Genomic DNA, 15,531 nt, shown 5'->3' with positions numbered 1-15,531 from the left:
GCCTGTTCTCTCTCGAGGACTCCTGCCGTGCGCTCTCTTATTGCCCATTCTCTCTGGCGGACTCCTGCCGTGCGCTCTCCTATTGCCTGTTCTCTCTCGAGGACTCCTGCCGTGCGCTCTCCTATTGCCCATTCTCTCTGGCGGACTCCTGCCGTGCCCTCTCCTGTTGCCCGTTCTCTCTCGAGGACTCCTGCCGTGCGCTCTCCTATTGCCCGTTCTCTCTCGAGGACTCCTGCCGTGCGCTCTCCTATTGCCCATTCTCTCTGGCGGACTCCTGCCGTGCCCTCTCCTGTTGCCCGTTCTCTCTCGAGGACTCCTGCCGTGCGCTCTCCTATTGCCCGTTCTCTCTCGAGGACTCCTGCCGTGCACTCTCCTATTGCCCATTCTCTCTGGCGGACTCCTGCCGTGCCCTCTCCTGTTGCCCGTTCTCTCTCGAGGACTCCTGCCGTGCGCTCTCCTATTGCCCATTCTCTCTGGCGGACTCCTGCCGTGCCCTCTCCTGTTGCCCGTTCTCTCTCGAGGACTCCTGCCGTGCGCTCTCCTGTTGCCCGTTCTCTCTCGAGGACTCCTGCCGTGCGCTCTCCTATTGCCCGTTCTCTCTGGTGGACTCCTGCCGTGCGCTCTCCTATTGCCCATTCTCTCTGGCGGACTCCTGCCATGTGCTGTCCTGTTGCCCTCACTTCGTACTCCTCCTTTGCCCCTTCCCACTAACTGTACATGCTCTTTTTCTTGCCTGACTGTCCTTTCCCTAAACAGAACCCTCCAATGTCCCTACACAATGTCTAGATTTCTTTTAGAAGTCAAGCTATTTTGGCCACCATGGTTCTCCCTCCCACTGGCCCCTGCGAACCCTATCACCCCAGCCTCACCGCCAGGCCGTCCCCACCACCCCTGGGCCCCGGGGACCGTGACTTCCTGTAGCTTGCACGTGTCTTGGCCGTCTCACACACACCTTCCTTTGAAAAACCTTCCCTGATTGCCCCTCCCCTCTAATCCGGCGACCTCCTAATGTGCTGTTCTGGTCTCAGATTAAATGTCCTGTCCGCTTGGAAGCTTCCTCTGAACCTCTAGACTGAGGGTTGTTGCCAAGTCTAATCGCTTTCAGGGCCGGGTGGGGTCAACACAAAGTAAGACCCAGAGGCCGCTATGTGGACAGTAGACCGTACAACCTGCCTCCAGGCAGTCAGATCCCAAAAATGGGGTGCTGGGCAAGCAAAACATCAGCTGCACCGCACTCTGGTCTCTCTTGTGTGTTCCCAGAGCAGCCTGTGCTGTTCCTGGAGCAACCATGGGAGGTGGCAGATACTCACCTTAATTCTGCTGAAGTGATTCTTTATTTCTAAGCCTGTAGGTTCCGCGCAGGAAGAGCCCACGCCCATGTCTCATGCGGCAGCATGCCCCTGGGGCAGTGCGTTGCCCGCGGGGAGTGCTCAGAGCACATATGTGGAAGTGGGGGGAATGAAGCAGTTTGTATGTCCTGCTCAGATCCAGGCTTCATCCTCCAGGAGCATCCTGAGTCCAGGGTGAGGGCGTAAAGGGCACAGGGTTTATGGGAATGCTCCTCAACTCAGTTCTGATGCCAGACTTAAACCCAGGAGGCCCAAACTCCCCCCAAAGAAATTATTCACTGGAATATTTAAGTGTATGTCAGTGTGGAGTTTGTGGGCCTGGTGTAATCAATGCTGTGATTTCTCCCCAGCTACTTTTTCACGTCTCCCTTCCTCTTCCTCCTCCACTTACTTCTGGTGACCTCCAGTAACTCTAAGGAACGATTTTTGTGGAAATGTGTGTGCATTCAGGGGGACCGGCAGGTGGTGCTCTAGGACTCTTTGATAACGGGCCTTTTTTTTTTTTTTTTTTTTTTTTGAGTGTTTGTTCTTTGTTCAAGTTCATAATGTAGGCAGCTGCTAGGCATGATTTTTATTTTCTGAAACAGGAAAGCAAGGTTTTGGCTGAAAAAAAAAGCCACAGAACAAGAAAATAAAATTAACAGAATGGACAAATCTTTAAGTGGATTCACTGAAACTTAGTTTGGAGGGATCCTTTGAGACTCCCAGAAGAGAGGTTTCCAAACCTTAGCATTACCCCCGGTGGGAGGTGGAGGAGGCGGTTTGTGAAAATCCAGGATCCTGAGGGCCAGGAATCTGGTTTTCTTCAGCTTCCCAGGAGATGCTGATACTGCTGGCTCGCCTTGGGCTCCCCTGTGGGCACCACTCATCTAGACCCATGTTTCGCAAACTGTTTTGCCCCTAAGTCATCTGGGCCCTTGTGGAGATGTAGACTCGGGTTCAGTAGGTCTGATGGGGCCTGCATTCTTCCCATCAATTGCCCAGGTGATCCTGAAGTTGCTGCTCTGTGGACCACTTTCTGGGAAACAAGGATCCAGAGCAAGGGACTGACAAACTCTAAAGTACATGCTCCAGCCAAATCCAGCACTTCCATCACCTATTTCTGCAAATAGTTTTAGTGGCACATGGCCATGCCCATTCCTTTACACATTTCCTGCATCTACTCTCACGTATGCACCAGAGGTCCTCTGGCTCACAGACATTTATAGGAAAAAGTTTGCCCGCCCCTGATGGAGAATTCTAAAGGCCTCCCAGATGATTCATTGAAAGGGAACTCCCTGCCTCCCAGAACAGTTTGTTCCATTTTCATACAGATCTTTAGGAGCGTTTGTCCTTGCTTCCTCATGACTTGGTTCTGATTCTGCTGTCAGGAGCCTCTTTCTGCTTCCACACACAAATGCTCTGCTTACCATCCTCTCTTCCCTAGGTCTCTCCTCGTGCCAGGACCCTCCCTGAATGTCATGAGTCATGAAGCCTGGGGATGGGTATCGGGTGTCTTCCCTTGAGTGCAGAGTAGAATGGAGTACCTGCCTTTCTTCTCTGTCCTCTGTAAGCTGCTCGCGGATGCACTAGCCTTTCTGCATAGCCCTGCACTCGAGACTTCCCAAATTTGGGATTATCTTCAAAGTGAGTTACTGTCTGAACAAGACGTGGCCAAGAGCAGACATCTCCCATGTTTCTTTTTATACCACTTCCCCAGTGCAATTTGTTCTTGGTTTACCTGCTTCCTGCCTTCAGACCATTACTTCCCATCTCTTCCAGCGTTCTCTTTTTGCCCCACCGTCAGGTCAGGATCCCGTGTCCCTCCCTGCCCCTCTTGGCCCCTCCTACATATTCTCCTTGGATGAGCCCAGCCATTCTTGGCTTCGACCATCTCTGTGTGCTACAAAATCCTGAATCGTAAGGTCAGCCAGATTTTTCCCCTTTATTTTCAGCTGCCTACTACACATCTCCACTAGGATTTGAGTTCTTGAGTATGGGTATCTTACGTTCACAAGCTCTCATCTCCTCGGGCTGCCTCCCACCTCACTCCCCTCTGCTTGGAATCCATTCCTTCTTGTTTCTTTAGCTCAACTAGTGGTACTACCACCCACACCCTTGCATAAGCTAGAAACCCAGAATTAGCCTCTCTTCTTCCTTTCCCATCCGTCAATTCCAAGTGGGCAGTGTCTGCTCCTTGCGCTCTGTGGCTCTTACATCCGTCTCCCCCCGTCCCCACTGTTGCTGCCTCAGCCCAGCGTATGGCGCTCCCCGCCGCTCTGCCATCCTAACCTCCTGCCTTGTCTCTCTCCTTCCCACTGGGTTCCCTTCTCCACGGTTGCAGTAATCTCTCTCAAATAAATTGTCATCATGCCCTGCACCGGGGGCTTCCCATTGCCTATGACGTGGGAAGCCGAGGGCGTCATAATTTAGTTCCTGCTTACGCTTCGTAGGGGTTCCTAGGGCTGCTGTAGCAAATTACCACCCACTTCGTGGCTTGGCACAGCAGAAATTTAGTCGCTCATATTTCTGGAGGCCAGGAGTTGGAAATGAAGGTGTCAGCACGGTGGGTTCCTTCCGGGGGTTCAGAGGGAGAACTCTGTGCCTCTCTTCTCATTTGTGGTGGTGGCTGGCAGGCTGTGGTGTATTTCCAAATGAGGTCCCGTTCTAAGGTTCCGGGCGTGAGTTTTAGCGGGGAGACACCATTCAACCTAGTACATCCTTCCAACCTCAGCTCTTACTACGTCCTCACTGTCGGCTTGCTCGTTTGCTTTGGTCCCCTGGATGCATAGGAATTCACCGGGCAGAAAAGGGGAAAGAATTCCACGCAGAGGAAAGTGTGCATCCGAAGGGCCACAGAAAAGGTGAAATTTGAGTGGAATCTTAATGTACGAATAGCATTCTTGTATGTTCTTGTTGCCTCACTGTACTTGAAGACCTAATTCAGATGTCACCTCTGTTGTAAAGCCTTCCCTGATCTTCCGAAGGACATTTCTCGTTGCTTAGTACTTAAGTACCTACGTATTTAGTGGCCACCACTTAAAAGTTTTATTTTTTAGCTGGTATTCCCACCTGGCCCTGCTCCCAGGCCTGATGGGTTTTTTGTTTGTTTTTAAGATTTTATTTTTTAAGTGATCTCCATGCCCCACGTGGGGCTCAAACTCATAACCCCGAGATCAAGCATGGCACACTCCACTGTCTGAGCCTGCCAGGTACCCCCAGCCCAGAATTTTTTAAATGGATTTACCCATCTGCATTTAGTGCCATAGGCCATGAGCACATACATTTCAGGGGAGGAGCTGTTCAGTCCTCAGTTGAACCCATCTTCACCTTCCACGAGGTAGAGGGGATTTGAATGCAGAGGGAGGTTGTACCAGAGCCCCTCCAGGCTTCCTTTCTTCTGGAAGTTCTATTGTTCTACAACCCCTTACAGAAACAACACAAACTTTTAAGGCAAACAGACTGGAAATTGTGCTGCCGTTTGGTTCTACTTTGCTTTGAGGAGCTTCGCTGTCACTGGAAGCACTCAGTGCTGACATGAACCGCATAACAGGATTGTGTGGCCATGGCTTTGAGAGATGCCGAGTGTCTCAGACCTCGTTTGGAGCAGACAGAGCTCATGAACAAAGCCATTCCCATCCAGCCATTCCCATCCCTAAAGCTCGGCAATTTCCCCATGCTCCTTACACAGACAAAAGGATTTTAAAGACTATAATTTAATGCTTTTTTGGATTCCCATTTCTATTGAACTGATTTTAATACCACCTTGTTACAGAGTCACTGAAAGTCACATTTTCATTTTTGATGAAAAAGAAACAAGAGGCTTAACTGTGGAGAAAACCAAGCAATGGGGCATTATTCAGCTGCATTTCTTGCTTGCAGAGGTGATTGAGGTATGAGGATATCTGAGGAGAAAGCAAACACCCAATGTGTAATAGCTTTAAACACTCATTTTTCCAATTACAATGAGCTATAGCTGATCTATTCATTGGTACTAATTATTGCACCACATAGGCCTTTGGAAAAAGTGCCACAGACTGTAAACAGTCACTTTTTAATCCAGAAGAACAGTTTGAGGTAAAATTCTATTAATTCAAATAGCTTTGAAACAAAAGTGACTTGTAAAGGTATCCCACAGCCCCAGATTAGAAATAGCGTTCTCCCTGTAGTTCCCCAAGAAGATGCCTGGCTCTCTTAGAGGGTTCTGGAAGGAGCACAGACTGTCTCACATGGTTAAATTTTTGTGCTAACAGGCGCCCTTCAGAGTAGGTGTTTCTCGCTGTAGCCAACTATGAACGACGTAGCCAGAATTCCTCGGATCACAGCCTGTTGTACATGTCATGGTGCAGCACGCCTCTGCAAATCGGGTTAATGGTTTTGAGAAAGCCCATCCCAGGCCAGAACCCCAGATGGAGGAGGCAGTATCGGCAAGGGGGCTTTTATGCATCTCTAACTAAAATTTAACATTGAAAAATACATATCATGCAGGCAACTATCCCTAATGATGTTAGTGGCATCTGTGATTTTGTCACAGAGACCTTCACCACTTCAAAGTTGGGTGTTAGACCATGTGTCAGATCCTAATAAATGTGTTAATAAGCACATATAAATTTCTTTTTTAATGTGATAACTCTCAATTATCTACTTTTGTGAACTTTTAGGTATTATTTTATACATTTAAAGATAACTATTTTGGGGCACCTGGCTGGCTTGGTCAGTGGAGCGTGTGACTCTTGATCTGGGGGTTGTGAGTTCATGCCCCACGTTGGCTATAGAGATGACTTAAAATCTTTAGAAAAAATATTATTCTTCATGAAAAACAAGAAAAGACCTGAGAAACTATCACAGAACCAAGGAGACGAGGGAGACATGACAACTCAATTGACAGACCCTGAATTGGATCTTTGGGCAGAAAGAAGACAACGCTGGGACCACTGGAGAAACCCAAGTGCAAGTCTGAAATTGAGTTAATGACGGCTTCTTAGTCTTGACAAGTGGACCACGGAAATGTAAAGTGTTAACGGTGGGAACACCAGCTGTGTGTCATTCGAGAACACTCTGTACAGTCTTTGCAACTTTTCTGTACATCTGACTGGATGGCGAGAAGCCCAGTGTGGGGTCTGCTGCTCACTCTCAGAGATGTGTGGGGTGGGAGTTCTCTGTGCTCTCGAGGCCCTCACTGCTACAGCTCTGAGGAAATGGGAGAGACCAATCCAAAGACGGGGAGAAGTTTTCCAGAGTAGTAAAATAATTTGTGCGGTATTGTGGTGGAAAAGGCATGGCTCTGGGTTCAGAGAGGGCAGGCTTCATATTGTCCCCCGCTCCAGCTTTGTGCTCTGTGGCCAGAGGACACTCTGGGAGTCCTCATCCCCTTTGTGAAGGGAAACCATCAATAAAGGCCTTAGCAGGGTCTCTGTGAGGACTAAAGATATGATGTGTCCATGAGGTAGCCCTTCCGTTGGTTGTAGCTTGTGTGCTCTAGTACATTTTACACGCCAGGCACCACGCTAAACAGTTTGCACACATTATCTAACTTAATCTTCATGATACCTCTATTACACGACCATTCCGTAGATCGGGAACCTGAGAGTCAGAGGCTCAGTGAACCTCAGCACCCAAGGACACAAAGCCGAACTTAAATTCAGATCCATGCTAACTATAGTTCATTGTCTTCCTCTGCCTTCTCTTAAGGCTTAGCCTTTCCCGACGGCCCAGCGGCCCTGGTTACTGGGCGCTCTTTGCTTTCCCTGCCTCCGGAATCCCCTTGGGTTTGTTTTGCACATACATCCACATCCAGATGCTCTCTGTGGGGCTGTGGCCCACGGCGGTTGGCTTGTCTGGGCCTGAGGTCACTCAGCTGTATAGTGAGGGTGTCGGGCTGTCCTCCACTCTCTCCCGGCATGGACGGTCCATTCTGCATTCTGTGAAGTTTAACTGCTTAGGCCGGCTGTTTGATGGTGTGATTACTGGATCACTGAAGCCACAATTTTTCTCATTTGTTTTGGGCGAGTTTGGCATTTCTGTGTCATTTTCCCCAGATTGTAGCGAGAGGGGGAAGAAAAGAGCTCGAACATTAGTGACCTCCTAAAACCACAGCAGTGAAAACCAACCCCCAAACCAGAGAGCCCACTGTGACATTTACCTGTTCCTTAATTGGGATTTTATTAAGGGATTACACTAAAGGACATGGAAGTCATTTTATTTTTTTGTTTCCTTCTGTGATTAGGGAGGAGACGCCATGCGTCAGTCACCACGTAGTTGCCAGTTATTTCAAATTAAAGTCTGTTGAAGGGGGATTTAAAAAAAAAAAAAAAGTGATGGTTTTGTACCCGGGTGGATGAGTTTAGCCTTAAGTAGTTATGAGGAAATGAGCCCGATTTCCGTCCTTGACGTGGGCATGCACATTGGTCTCAAAACGAGAAAATGGAGAGCAGCACTTGGACCCTTAGGGTCCTGAGGTGAGGGGTCTGTGGATCCCCTGATTGGCTGTCTTGTTTTTCAGTTTTTCCCCTACATCTTGCTGCTGGTGGCCATCCTCCTGTACCTGCCCTCCCTGTTCTGGCGTTTTGCAGCTACTCCTCATCTTTGCTCAGATTTGAAGTTTATCATGGAAGAACTTGATAAGGTTTACAACCGCTCAATTCAAGCCGCAAAGAGCATGTATGATGATCAGGACGTGAGAGATGGTGCTGGCCCCGTTCCGGGGCTTCCTGAGAACATGGGGCAAAGGTAACTCAGCCCCCAGCAGGTATCTTGGCAGGCTTTGGGGTATGAGGTCTCAGCCCTCCTCCTGCCCATCTGGGCCTAGGGTTCCCACTATAGTAGGTGGGGGTGGGGGGTTGTCATCCACCTGCAGCCGTCTGTGGGAGCCAGGAAGGCCCGCTCTCCCCTAATCTCATCCCACCTGCCTGCCCCAGCACCTGTCGTCACATCCAGATGCTTTGCCTTGTTGAGGGGAATGCCACTGTCTCATGTTCTGAAAGGCAGGTATGTGTAGCTGGGGTGACAGGTGACAGCACCAGCTACTTGCTGACTGTGACCTACTCCGTAATGGAGAAGCGCAGAGGGTTATGGGGCTGCTGAGCTTGGAGAACTGGTGAGAGAGAAGTGGGGAACGAGTAGGCAGCACCTTGTCTTTTTCACATTCTTCCTCTGGTTCTTGTTCTCAACAAGGGTAATCCTATTAATAGCTCTCATTTTTAAAATAATCTATCCCAGAGACTGTTTTCTCTGGGTACCTTATCTCAGCCCTCACCACGTCATTACAACTAACTGCCTTGATTTACTGCCTCCCTCTTCCCTAGATAAAAACACTGTCCTCCAGCTTTCAGAGGGAGGGCTGGGACCCCAGCCAGGCCCGTGTGCCCTAAGTCTGAGCCCCGAACCCACGGAGTGGTCTGCCTCCCGCGCCTCGCCCGGAGGAGGCCCATGCGTTCAAGTTGGGCCAGAAAGTCTTGTTTATTCTGCACACCTGAGAAAATGGCAGATTTAAAAACAGAATAAGAATGGTCCACATGTAGCATTTACTAGGTGCCAGGCATTATAAGAATTTACAAATATAACTCATTTAACTAACCAGACCTTCTTTAAAATACTAAGAGGGTGAGTGTTCTGTTGTAATTTTTCTTTTTCTTTTTTTAAACCTGATTTTATTCCCTGATACACCAGTGAAATCAGAGGTAAGGTAGGGAGGGAGAAGGGTGTTTGAGATTTTTAGTGTGATACTATTCTGTGTGTTTACGTCTTTGATATTTGATCTTAGTAAGGATTATAAATTTTTTTTTGTATTCCCTTGTTGTTGTTGTTTGTAGTTTGTGGGAGATCTCTGAAAGCCATTTCAAGTACCCGATTGTGGAGCAGTACTTGAAGACAAAGAAGAACTGTAAGAACTTAGTCATCAAGTACATCGGCTGCCGGTTGCTGACGCTCAGCATCATACTGTCCGCGTGCGCCTACCTGGGCTATTACTTCAGCCTCTCGTCGCTGTCTGACGAGTTTGTCTGCAACATCAAGTCCGGGATCCTGAGAAATGACAGCACCATCCCCGATCGCTTTCAGTGCAAGCTCATCGCCGTCAGCGTCTTCCAGTTGCTCAGCCTCATCAACCTCGTGGTTTATGTGCTGCTGGCCTTCGTGGTCATCTACACGCTCTTCGTTCCCTACCGACAGAAGACAGACATTCTCAGGGTGTATGAGATCTTGCCCACTTTTGATGTCCTGCATTTCAAGTCGGAGGGGTACAACGACCTGAGTCTCTACAACCTCTTCTTGGAGGAGAATATAAGTGAGCTCAAGTCCTACAGGTGTCTGAAGGTACTGGAGAATATTAAGAGCAGTGGCCAGGGCATCAACCCAGTGCTCCTTCTGACTCACCTTGGCACGATCAAGATGGATGTCATGGATGGCAAGAGACCGGAGCCTGTGGAAATGACGACAGAGGAGCCGGGGGACCCAATGACGGAGCTCAAAGGTAGGGTGAGCTCTCGGGGCAGAGGCTGAGGAGGCCCACGGAGCACCTTTGTGGCCGTCCTTCACCAATGAGCAACAGTCCTGCCCCCGCCCCTCATCAGGAAACCATTTTCCTGTGCGGTCTTAGGTGAAACCCCTCAGTACTGGGAGACCGAGGGAAAGAATGGGTGCTGCCCCTGAGCTCCAGAGGAAAGTGTGCTTTCTCCTGATCTCTCTTCCTGGTCATTCTCTCGAGGTCTCTGCCCCAGGCATCCCTCCTTGCTGTCATTCTTGCGTATGCTTGTCCATTCTGTGGGCTTTGTCCCCATGTCTCTGGGCCTCTTGCCCGTTGTTCTCCATCTCTTTCAAAAGAGACAAATTCGTTGATTTAACCGTAGCCCTCACCTAACTTCACTGTGCCCCTGAAATGTGGCTAAGAAGCAAACCCTGGTAAGGCAAAGAACACGAGATAGAAGAGTAGGTAGTTCATGCTGTCGGTTCCTGCTGTGTGACTTTTGTCATAAATATTTGTTTTCTGTTTTGACAGATTTGAATGAACCCAGTGAAATTAAAGTAAATAACGGAGAGACGAATGCTCGACAGAGACTTCTGGATTCTTCCTGCTGATGATTTTTTTTCCCCTTGAACATGAGATCCGTGACTTCTGTGACATGGGATTTGTATTGGCTGTCAGGTTCCCAGACAGTTCTCAGTAGAGCTACTGAGCATGCCTTATTGAGTCCCCAATGAAAATGATGGTCCACAGAACGTTCTAGGAGAATGGTTCATGAACTCCTGATGAGCAGCACCATGGAGATGGGTCAACCCCAGCAAGTGTACATGTATGAGTCCTCATCCCATGGAGATGGGAAGGCTTATCAAAGCAAGAGTCTTAGCCCTGTTTGCCTCAAAGAAGCACCTTTCTGGAGAGATGCTGCAGTGAGACTCGGAGCTACCAGCAAGGACTTCAGTAGGCTTTTAGTATTTGTTGTGTGAAATAATAATAAACCTGTCAGGATACAATTGTAACATGAATCTCCTATGTGCCCTTAACGACTGTTGCACGAGAAAACCATTCACTGACCAGCGGGGTACCTGCTGTTGGCGGTGTCCTCCACTTGGGGACAGTGAGGCTCCTGTGCCCGCAGGCTCTGTGGTGCACCCTGCTGCTTGTCCCCGAAATTGCGGCGCCGGCTCTGCTCTGGAGGGCTCTGGGCCCCCGCACCGCTCCACCTGGAATCGTGGTGAGCAAGGCAGGGCCCCGGGGACATTTACTTGCGATTTCCGTACAGGAAAGAATGCTTCTCACAGAGCCCAGTGGGGAAATCTGGACATACAGAACAGGCTATTTCAGTCCGTTTTCCAAGGGGTTCTCTGCAGGTCCTTCCTCTCTTAGCAAAAGACTCGAAACAGGATGTTAAGCAAATGAACAGAACACAGAATGCTTTTTAAAAAAGAAAAAAAAAGGGACATTTTGCTTCTTACGATCAGAACGTATAAATGACATCTGCCATATGGTGTGCTTGGAACCAGACCAGCTTAACGGTTTATTTTATTTATATTTAAGCACATCTTTTAAAAATTCATTTTAATTTAGAATCCTGGGACGTCAGAACTGAGGCCATTTGGGAAGGATGTTCTAGCGTTGATGGAGAATTAGAGGATAAATGTTACAGATGGATATATAACACTCAAGCATTATTTCGTAAACATTTAAGGCCAGTTCAGAGTATATAAAAACCTTTCCCAGTTCTAACCATGGAAATAGGTCCAAACTATGTTTACATTTTATACAAAACCCTTTAAAATTCTGTCCGTGGATCTGTTTTTATTCTTAGGAAGTTAACAGATTACTAAAGTGAGTAATCCTCAGGAACCTCAAAGTTTACATTTGGCTCCTAGGGAGAGTTGTTTACTTAATCTAATTACCGTTTGAAAAACAAAATTTATATAAGCTGCTCAGAATATTCTGAGAATACTCTACTCTCTTTTCAGAATACTCACAGAAGCGGGTTTTAGTTGTGCTCCTGTGATGGTGTCTGAGATGGAAAGCTAATGATAAGTCTTAAGGATGCAGTCAGTGCTTTAAATTATTCTTATTACATGATATTTATTACCGTTGAATTAGTGTGACTTAGAAATGGTAGGAACCTAAATACTCCCATTTTCCTTCATTTTTATATCGCCATATCCAAGCGTTCCATCACAGCTCTCCACATTGGTTTCTTTTTATAATTTGAAAAGATTTCTGAGAGCTTTTTCTGATATACTTTTTTCCCCCAAAAAGCTTCATCTTCTTTATAGGTGGCCCCTAATTTGTACTTTGAAGTGGTAAAATAGATCCATTATTTTAGGAAACCAGCAACTCCCTCAGCCCTGTCACATGGAATCCTTCTATCAGAGTTGATATAGTTGGAGTCCTTGACCCTTCTTCCTCTTCCCTGTTCCTACACACTGAGCTCCAGTAGGTTCTGGGATATCCCGGGCCCGTCATGCTTGTCATGCTCGGCACTGACTGTTGGATATAACGAATAAGGCCGGTCCCCATCTTTGAGGAGTTTACAGCCTAGTCACAAGCAGCAAAGGCAGAGGCAGGTACAAAGAAGAGTAGCCACGATAAAGGCCCTTGCAGAAAACTCCCAGCAACTGCTCTGTGTTCATGGGAGACACCATATTGTTTTCCTCTCCCCAGAGCTTCTGTAGCTGCTGGTCTTGAGAGTCTAGTTGTAGTTTTTCCCAGAGGCTCTTTAGCCACCAGTCCTCCAGTGTGAAGCTGGGACAAAACAATAGCAGAGTGGTTTTGCCCAGGAAGGGCTCCACTGGCCTTCTGCACCTTCCCTGGCAGGGAGGGGGGGGGCAAGTCTGTGGTGGACATGGAGCTGCCTGTGGGGTTGGCCGTGAATGACCGTCGTGGAGCTAAGAGGCTGAGGTGGATGCCCGGCCCTACATTCCAGCATGGGGAGAAAGCATTACCAGGAAAGTGAACTCCTCCATCCCCTGGGAGTTGCTGGCTTACAGGATGACTTTCGAGGCCTCAGTTTCCTGAGGGTAAAGAGTCGTCCAGTGCTTTCTACAAAGGGACAGACAGATCGTGACTGAGGACCCCAGGGCTACTGACTTTGTTTCTGGCTCACGTCTTCCTAGAAAATCACCAGCTGGGACTGGACCCAATCATCCTGAAAGCAGCGTCCGGCCACCTGTTTGCTTTTACCACAGGACAGGCAGAGACATCCAGAGTAGACCTTTTCAGACTTCTGGGAAGTTACAAACCCGAAATATTTTAAAAGGTACAAACCCTCCCCTGCGATGCACACACAGCATGAAATGCACCATCAGGGCCCGTCCTTGTGCGTGCTCTCGGGGCCAGAGCCCAGGCCGCCCGGCCCACAGTGGAGGCCTCTCGGCCCTTGCAGGGAGCAGCTGCTTCCAGCAGTGTCTCCATGCTGTGTTCACGTAGTGAGATCGTGTTTGCACACTTTCAAGTGTGCTGTACCTTCTGAGGAGTGGAGCTCATTGTCTAGAGTCGGGCTGAACAAGCCAGTTAAGACAGTGGGTGGATGGCAGCATCCTGGAGCGACCCGGCCACCGCCACTGACCCCGTTCAGCCTCTTCGAACACCTGCGCAGTGCTTTGTCCGACTTGGTGGTTGTGCTGGTGAAAATGCTAGCAGCTTCCGGCTGTGCGGCAGGTCTTGTTGCATGTTTGTGTTTGGTCTGTGGAAGCCGAGCCTCTGTCCTATCCGAGAATGAGCCAAGGTGGGGCGGCAGGGCGGACGCTCCCACGGGCGGAGTGTTGCACACTTTTTCAGGTGTGTTCGTAGTGGGGTATTGTGCTTACTGTCCGTCCCGGGTCCATAGATGGTTTACGACGACGGCAGTTTTTAATCTGCTGTACTGTAAGCTAACCCAGCGGCTGGCGGGTCATAGGCATTCTGTAAATATTTGCTGAACACACGAACACGCTGTTGGGAGAAGGCTCGTTTGTTAGCAACTGTGATCTGATTTGAAAAGGCACACGGTCCTCTGCAGGAAAGGAGAGGGGAGACTCCCTCAGCCTCCTGGTGGAGAGAGGAAGATTTGTGTAAATGACTAGGTCTGTGCGGCTAAGTAGTGGCAGTTCTTAGCTGCTTCTTGCGGCCCCTCTCCAAGTTCAGTACAAGTTCGGTGTTGCCCTGCAGTGATTAGCGAAATTGAAGTTTTGAAGCTCCTGATCTCAAGTCACTTCCCAGAACAACCTCTTGATTTGAAATGTGCAATTAGCGCTGATTGGGGTTTCAAATGAGGGCATGGAGATGAAATGGCCCTTCTGGGCAGTTGGCCAGGGGGGGCCTGTTTTTCACAAATAATGTGAAACCTTGAAAGGGCTGGCAAAAATGATAGTCACTTGTGGAACATAATAGATGATAATTCACCATTGTTTTGTTCGGCCAGCTTGAAATGAAATGTATTGTTTGGGGGGAGGGTCTCTTCTTAGGTGTAAAAATACTCTGTCACTTAAAGCATGCAGTTCGATCAGTGATTGTTCTTCGAGTTCTTGAAAGTTGTTAGAGTTTCTCAGGCCGTGTGAGCTTTCCCCTGCCCCCCCCCCCCCGATGAGGAAAATCCTCGTAGAATTCGACAGTGTCACAAGTGTTCCCTACAAAAGCGGACGCCATCCATTCCTCTTTAACAAGTTGGCTTTTTGAAAGCACTGTAATTACAATCTCATGGAGTTCTGTAGAGTGGTGCTCTAGGCGTACTTTAAGTTCTTTTTAATGACTAAACATCTTCAAAACTTTTAAAGAAAAATACACGTGTTCTTTTCTGCTGTGTCATTCGGTAAGAACGATCGATTTCTGCTCCACACAGATCAAAGGATGACAGCGTATCAGTGTTAGAAAATGATCCTTAAAAAAAGCACAAGAATCTTGAAAGCTCTGCGGTTTGGTGGTTCTCGCTAGGACATTTTAGATTCCTACGTAAGTCACTTGTCCAAGTTCTGCATTCTGATCAAGCTGCCTTCCCCTTAAGGAGGGATCCAAGGCTGCCCGTGTCTGTAGCGAAGGCAGAAACGATGTTTTCGTTCTGCAGTGTTGCACCCACCTCAATAAAACTTCTCTCAGTAACGAAAAATGTGTCTTGTGATATTTCTTGCCTTCTCTTCAGGGAGGGTGTCACGGGAGATGAGTCCTGAAATGTCATGAGGCTCAGGGCTTCTTCCTCTCTGCTGGATACATCAAGTTCAGCAGGCGTCATGGTACTTAACATCCACCTGGCAGGAACCAAAGGAAGAAAGTCCTTGATGAAGGGCCCACAGCGTCTGTAATTTTCAAAGCCGAGATCGCATGCTTTCTGACTGGGGATTGTGTGCCGGGGCTTGGCGAGGAAGAAGTGGAGACAATATGCCACTAAATATGGGTTGGCCCGCCTGCCTCTCTCCAGAGGGAGACTCCCTTATACGTGGTGACTTAACACAATTTGCTGCCGTAGGTGATAAATCTGGGCCCTCCAGAGTGGTATTACGGTGCCTGGCTTAAAGTGAGCCGCCAGCGCCGGCGGCAGCCCTCTTCACCTCCTTGTGCTCCCCAGCCACCCCCCACAGTGGCACCGCAGGGAACCTGGGAAGCTGCACTCGGTTCCTGTGGTTCCAGAACAAGTCTCCACAACCTTAACACCTTAAAGCAACACACCTCTTTATCATCTCATGGTTTTCAGGGTCCAGGGTCTGCACGCCGCTGAGCTGGGTCCTCTGCTCAGGGTCTGACAAGGTTGCAGCA

General features: G+C 48.7%; 1 protein-coding gene across 1 annotated transcript in view; it reads left to right on the top strand.

Annotated features, from left to right (window-relative positions):
• Positions 1-14,877, top strand: part of PANX1 (pannexin 1) — a 46,566-nt gene extending 31,689 nt beyond the window's left edge. The window contains exons 3-5 of the mRNA XM_027580381.2: positions 7,831-8,057; positions 9,140-9,798; positions 10,324-14,877. Coding sequence (XP_027436182.1) covers positions 7,831-8,057; positions 9,140-9,798; positions 10,324-10,403 — 966 coding nt within the window. The 3' untranslated portion in view covers positions 10,404-14,877. The remainder of the gene's footprint in view (positions 1-7,830; positions 8,058-9,139; positions 9,799-10,323) is intronic.
• The last annotated feature ends 654 nt before the right edge of the window (positions 14,878-15,531 follow it).

Source organism: Zalophus californianus, chromosome 11 (assembly GCF_009762305.2).
Source record: "Zalophus californianus isolate mZalCal1 chromosome 11, mZalCal1.pri.v2, whole genome shotgun sequence".
In the NCBI taxonomy this organism is placed as follows: Eukaryota; Metazoa; Chordata; class Mammalia; order Carnivora; family Otariidae; genus Zalophus; species Zalophus californianus.
The sequence above is the reverse complement of the archived record's forward strand: the minus strand, read 5'-3'. Positions and strand labels throughout refer to the sequence as shown.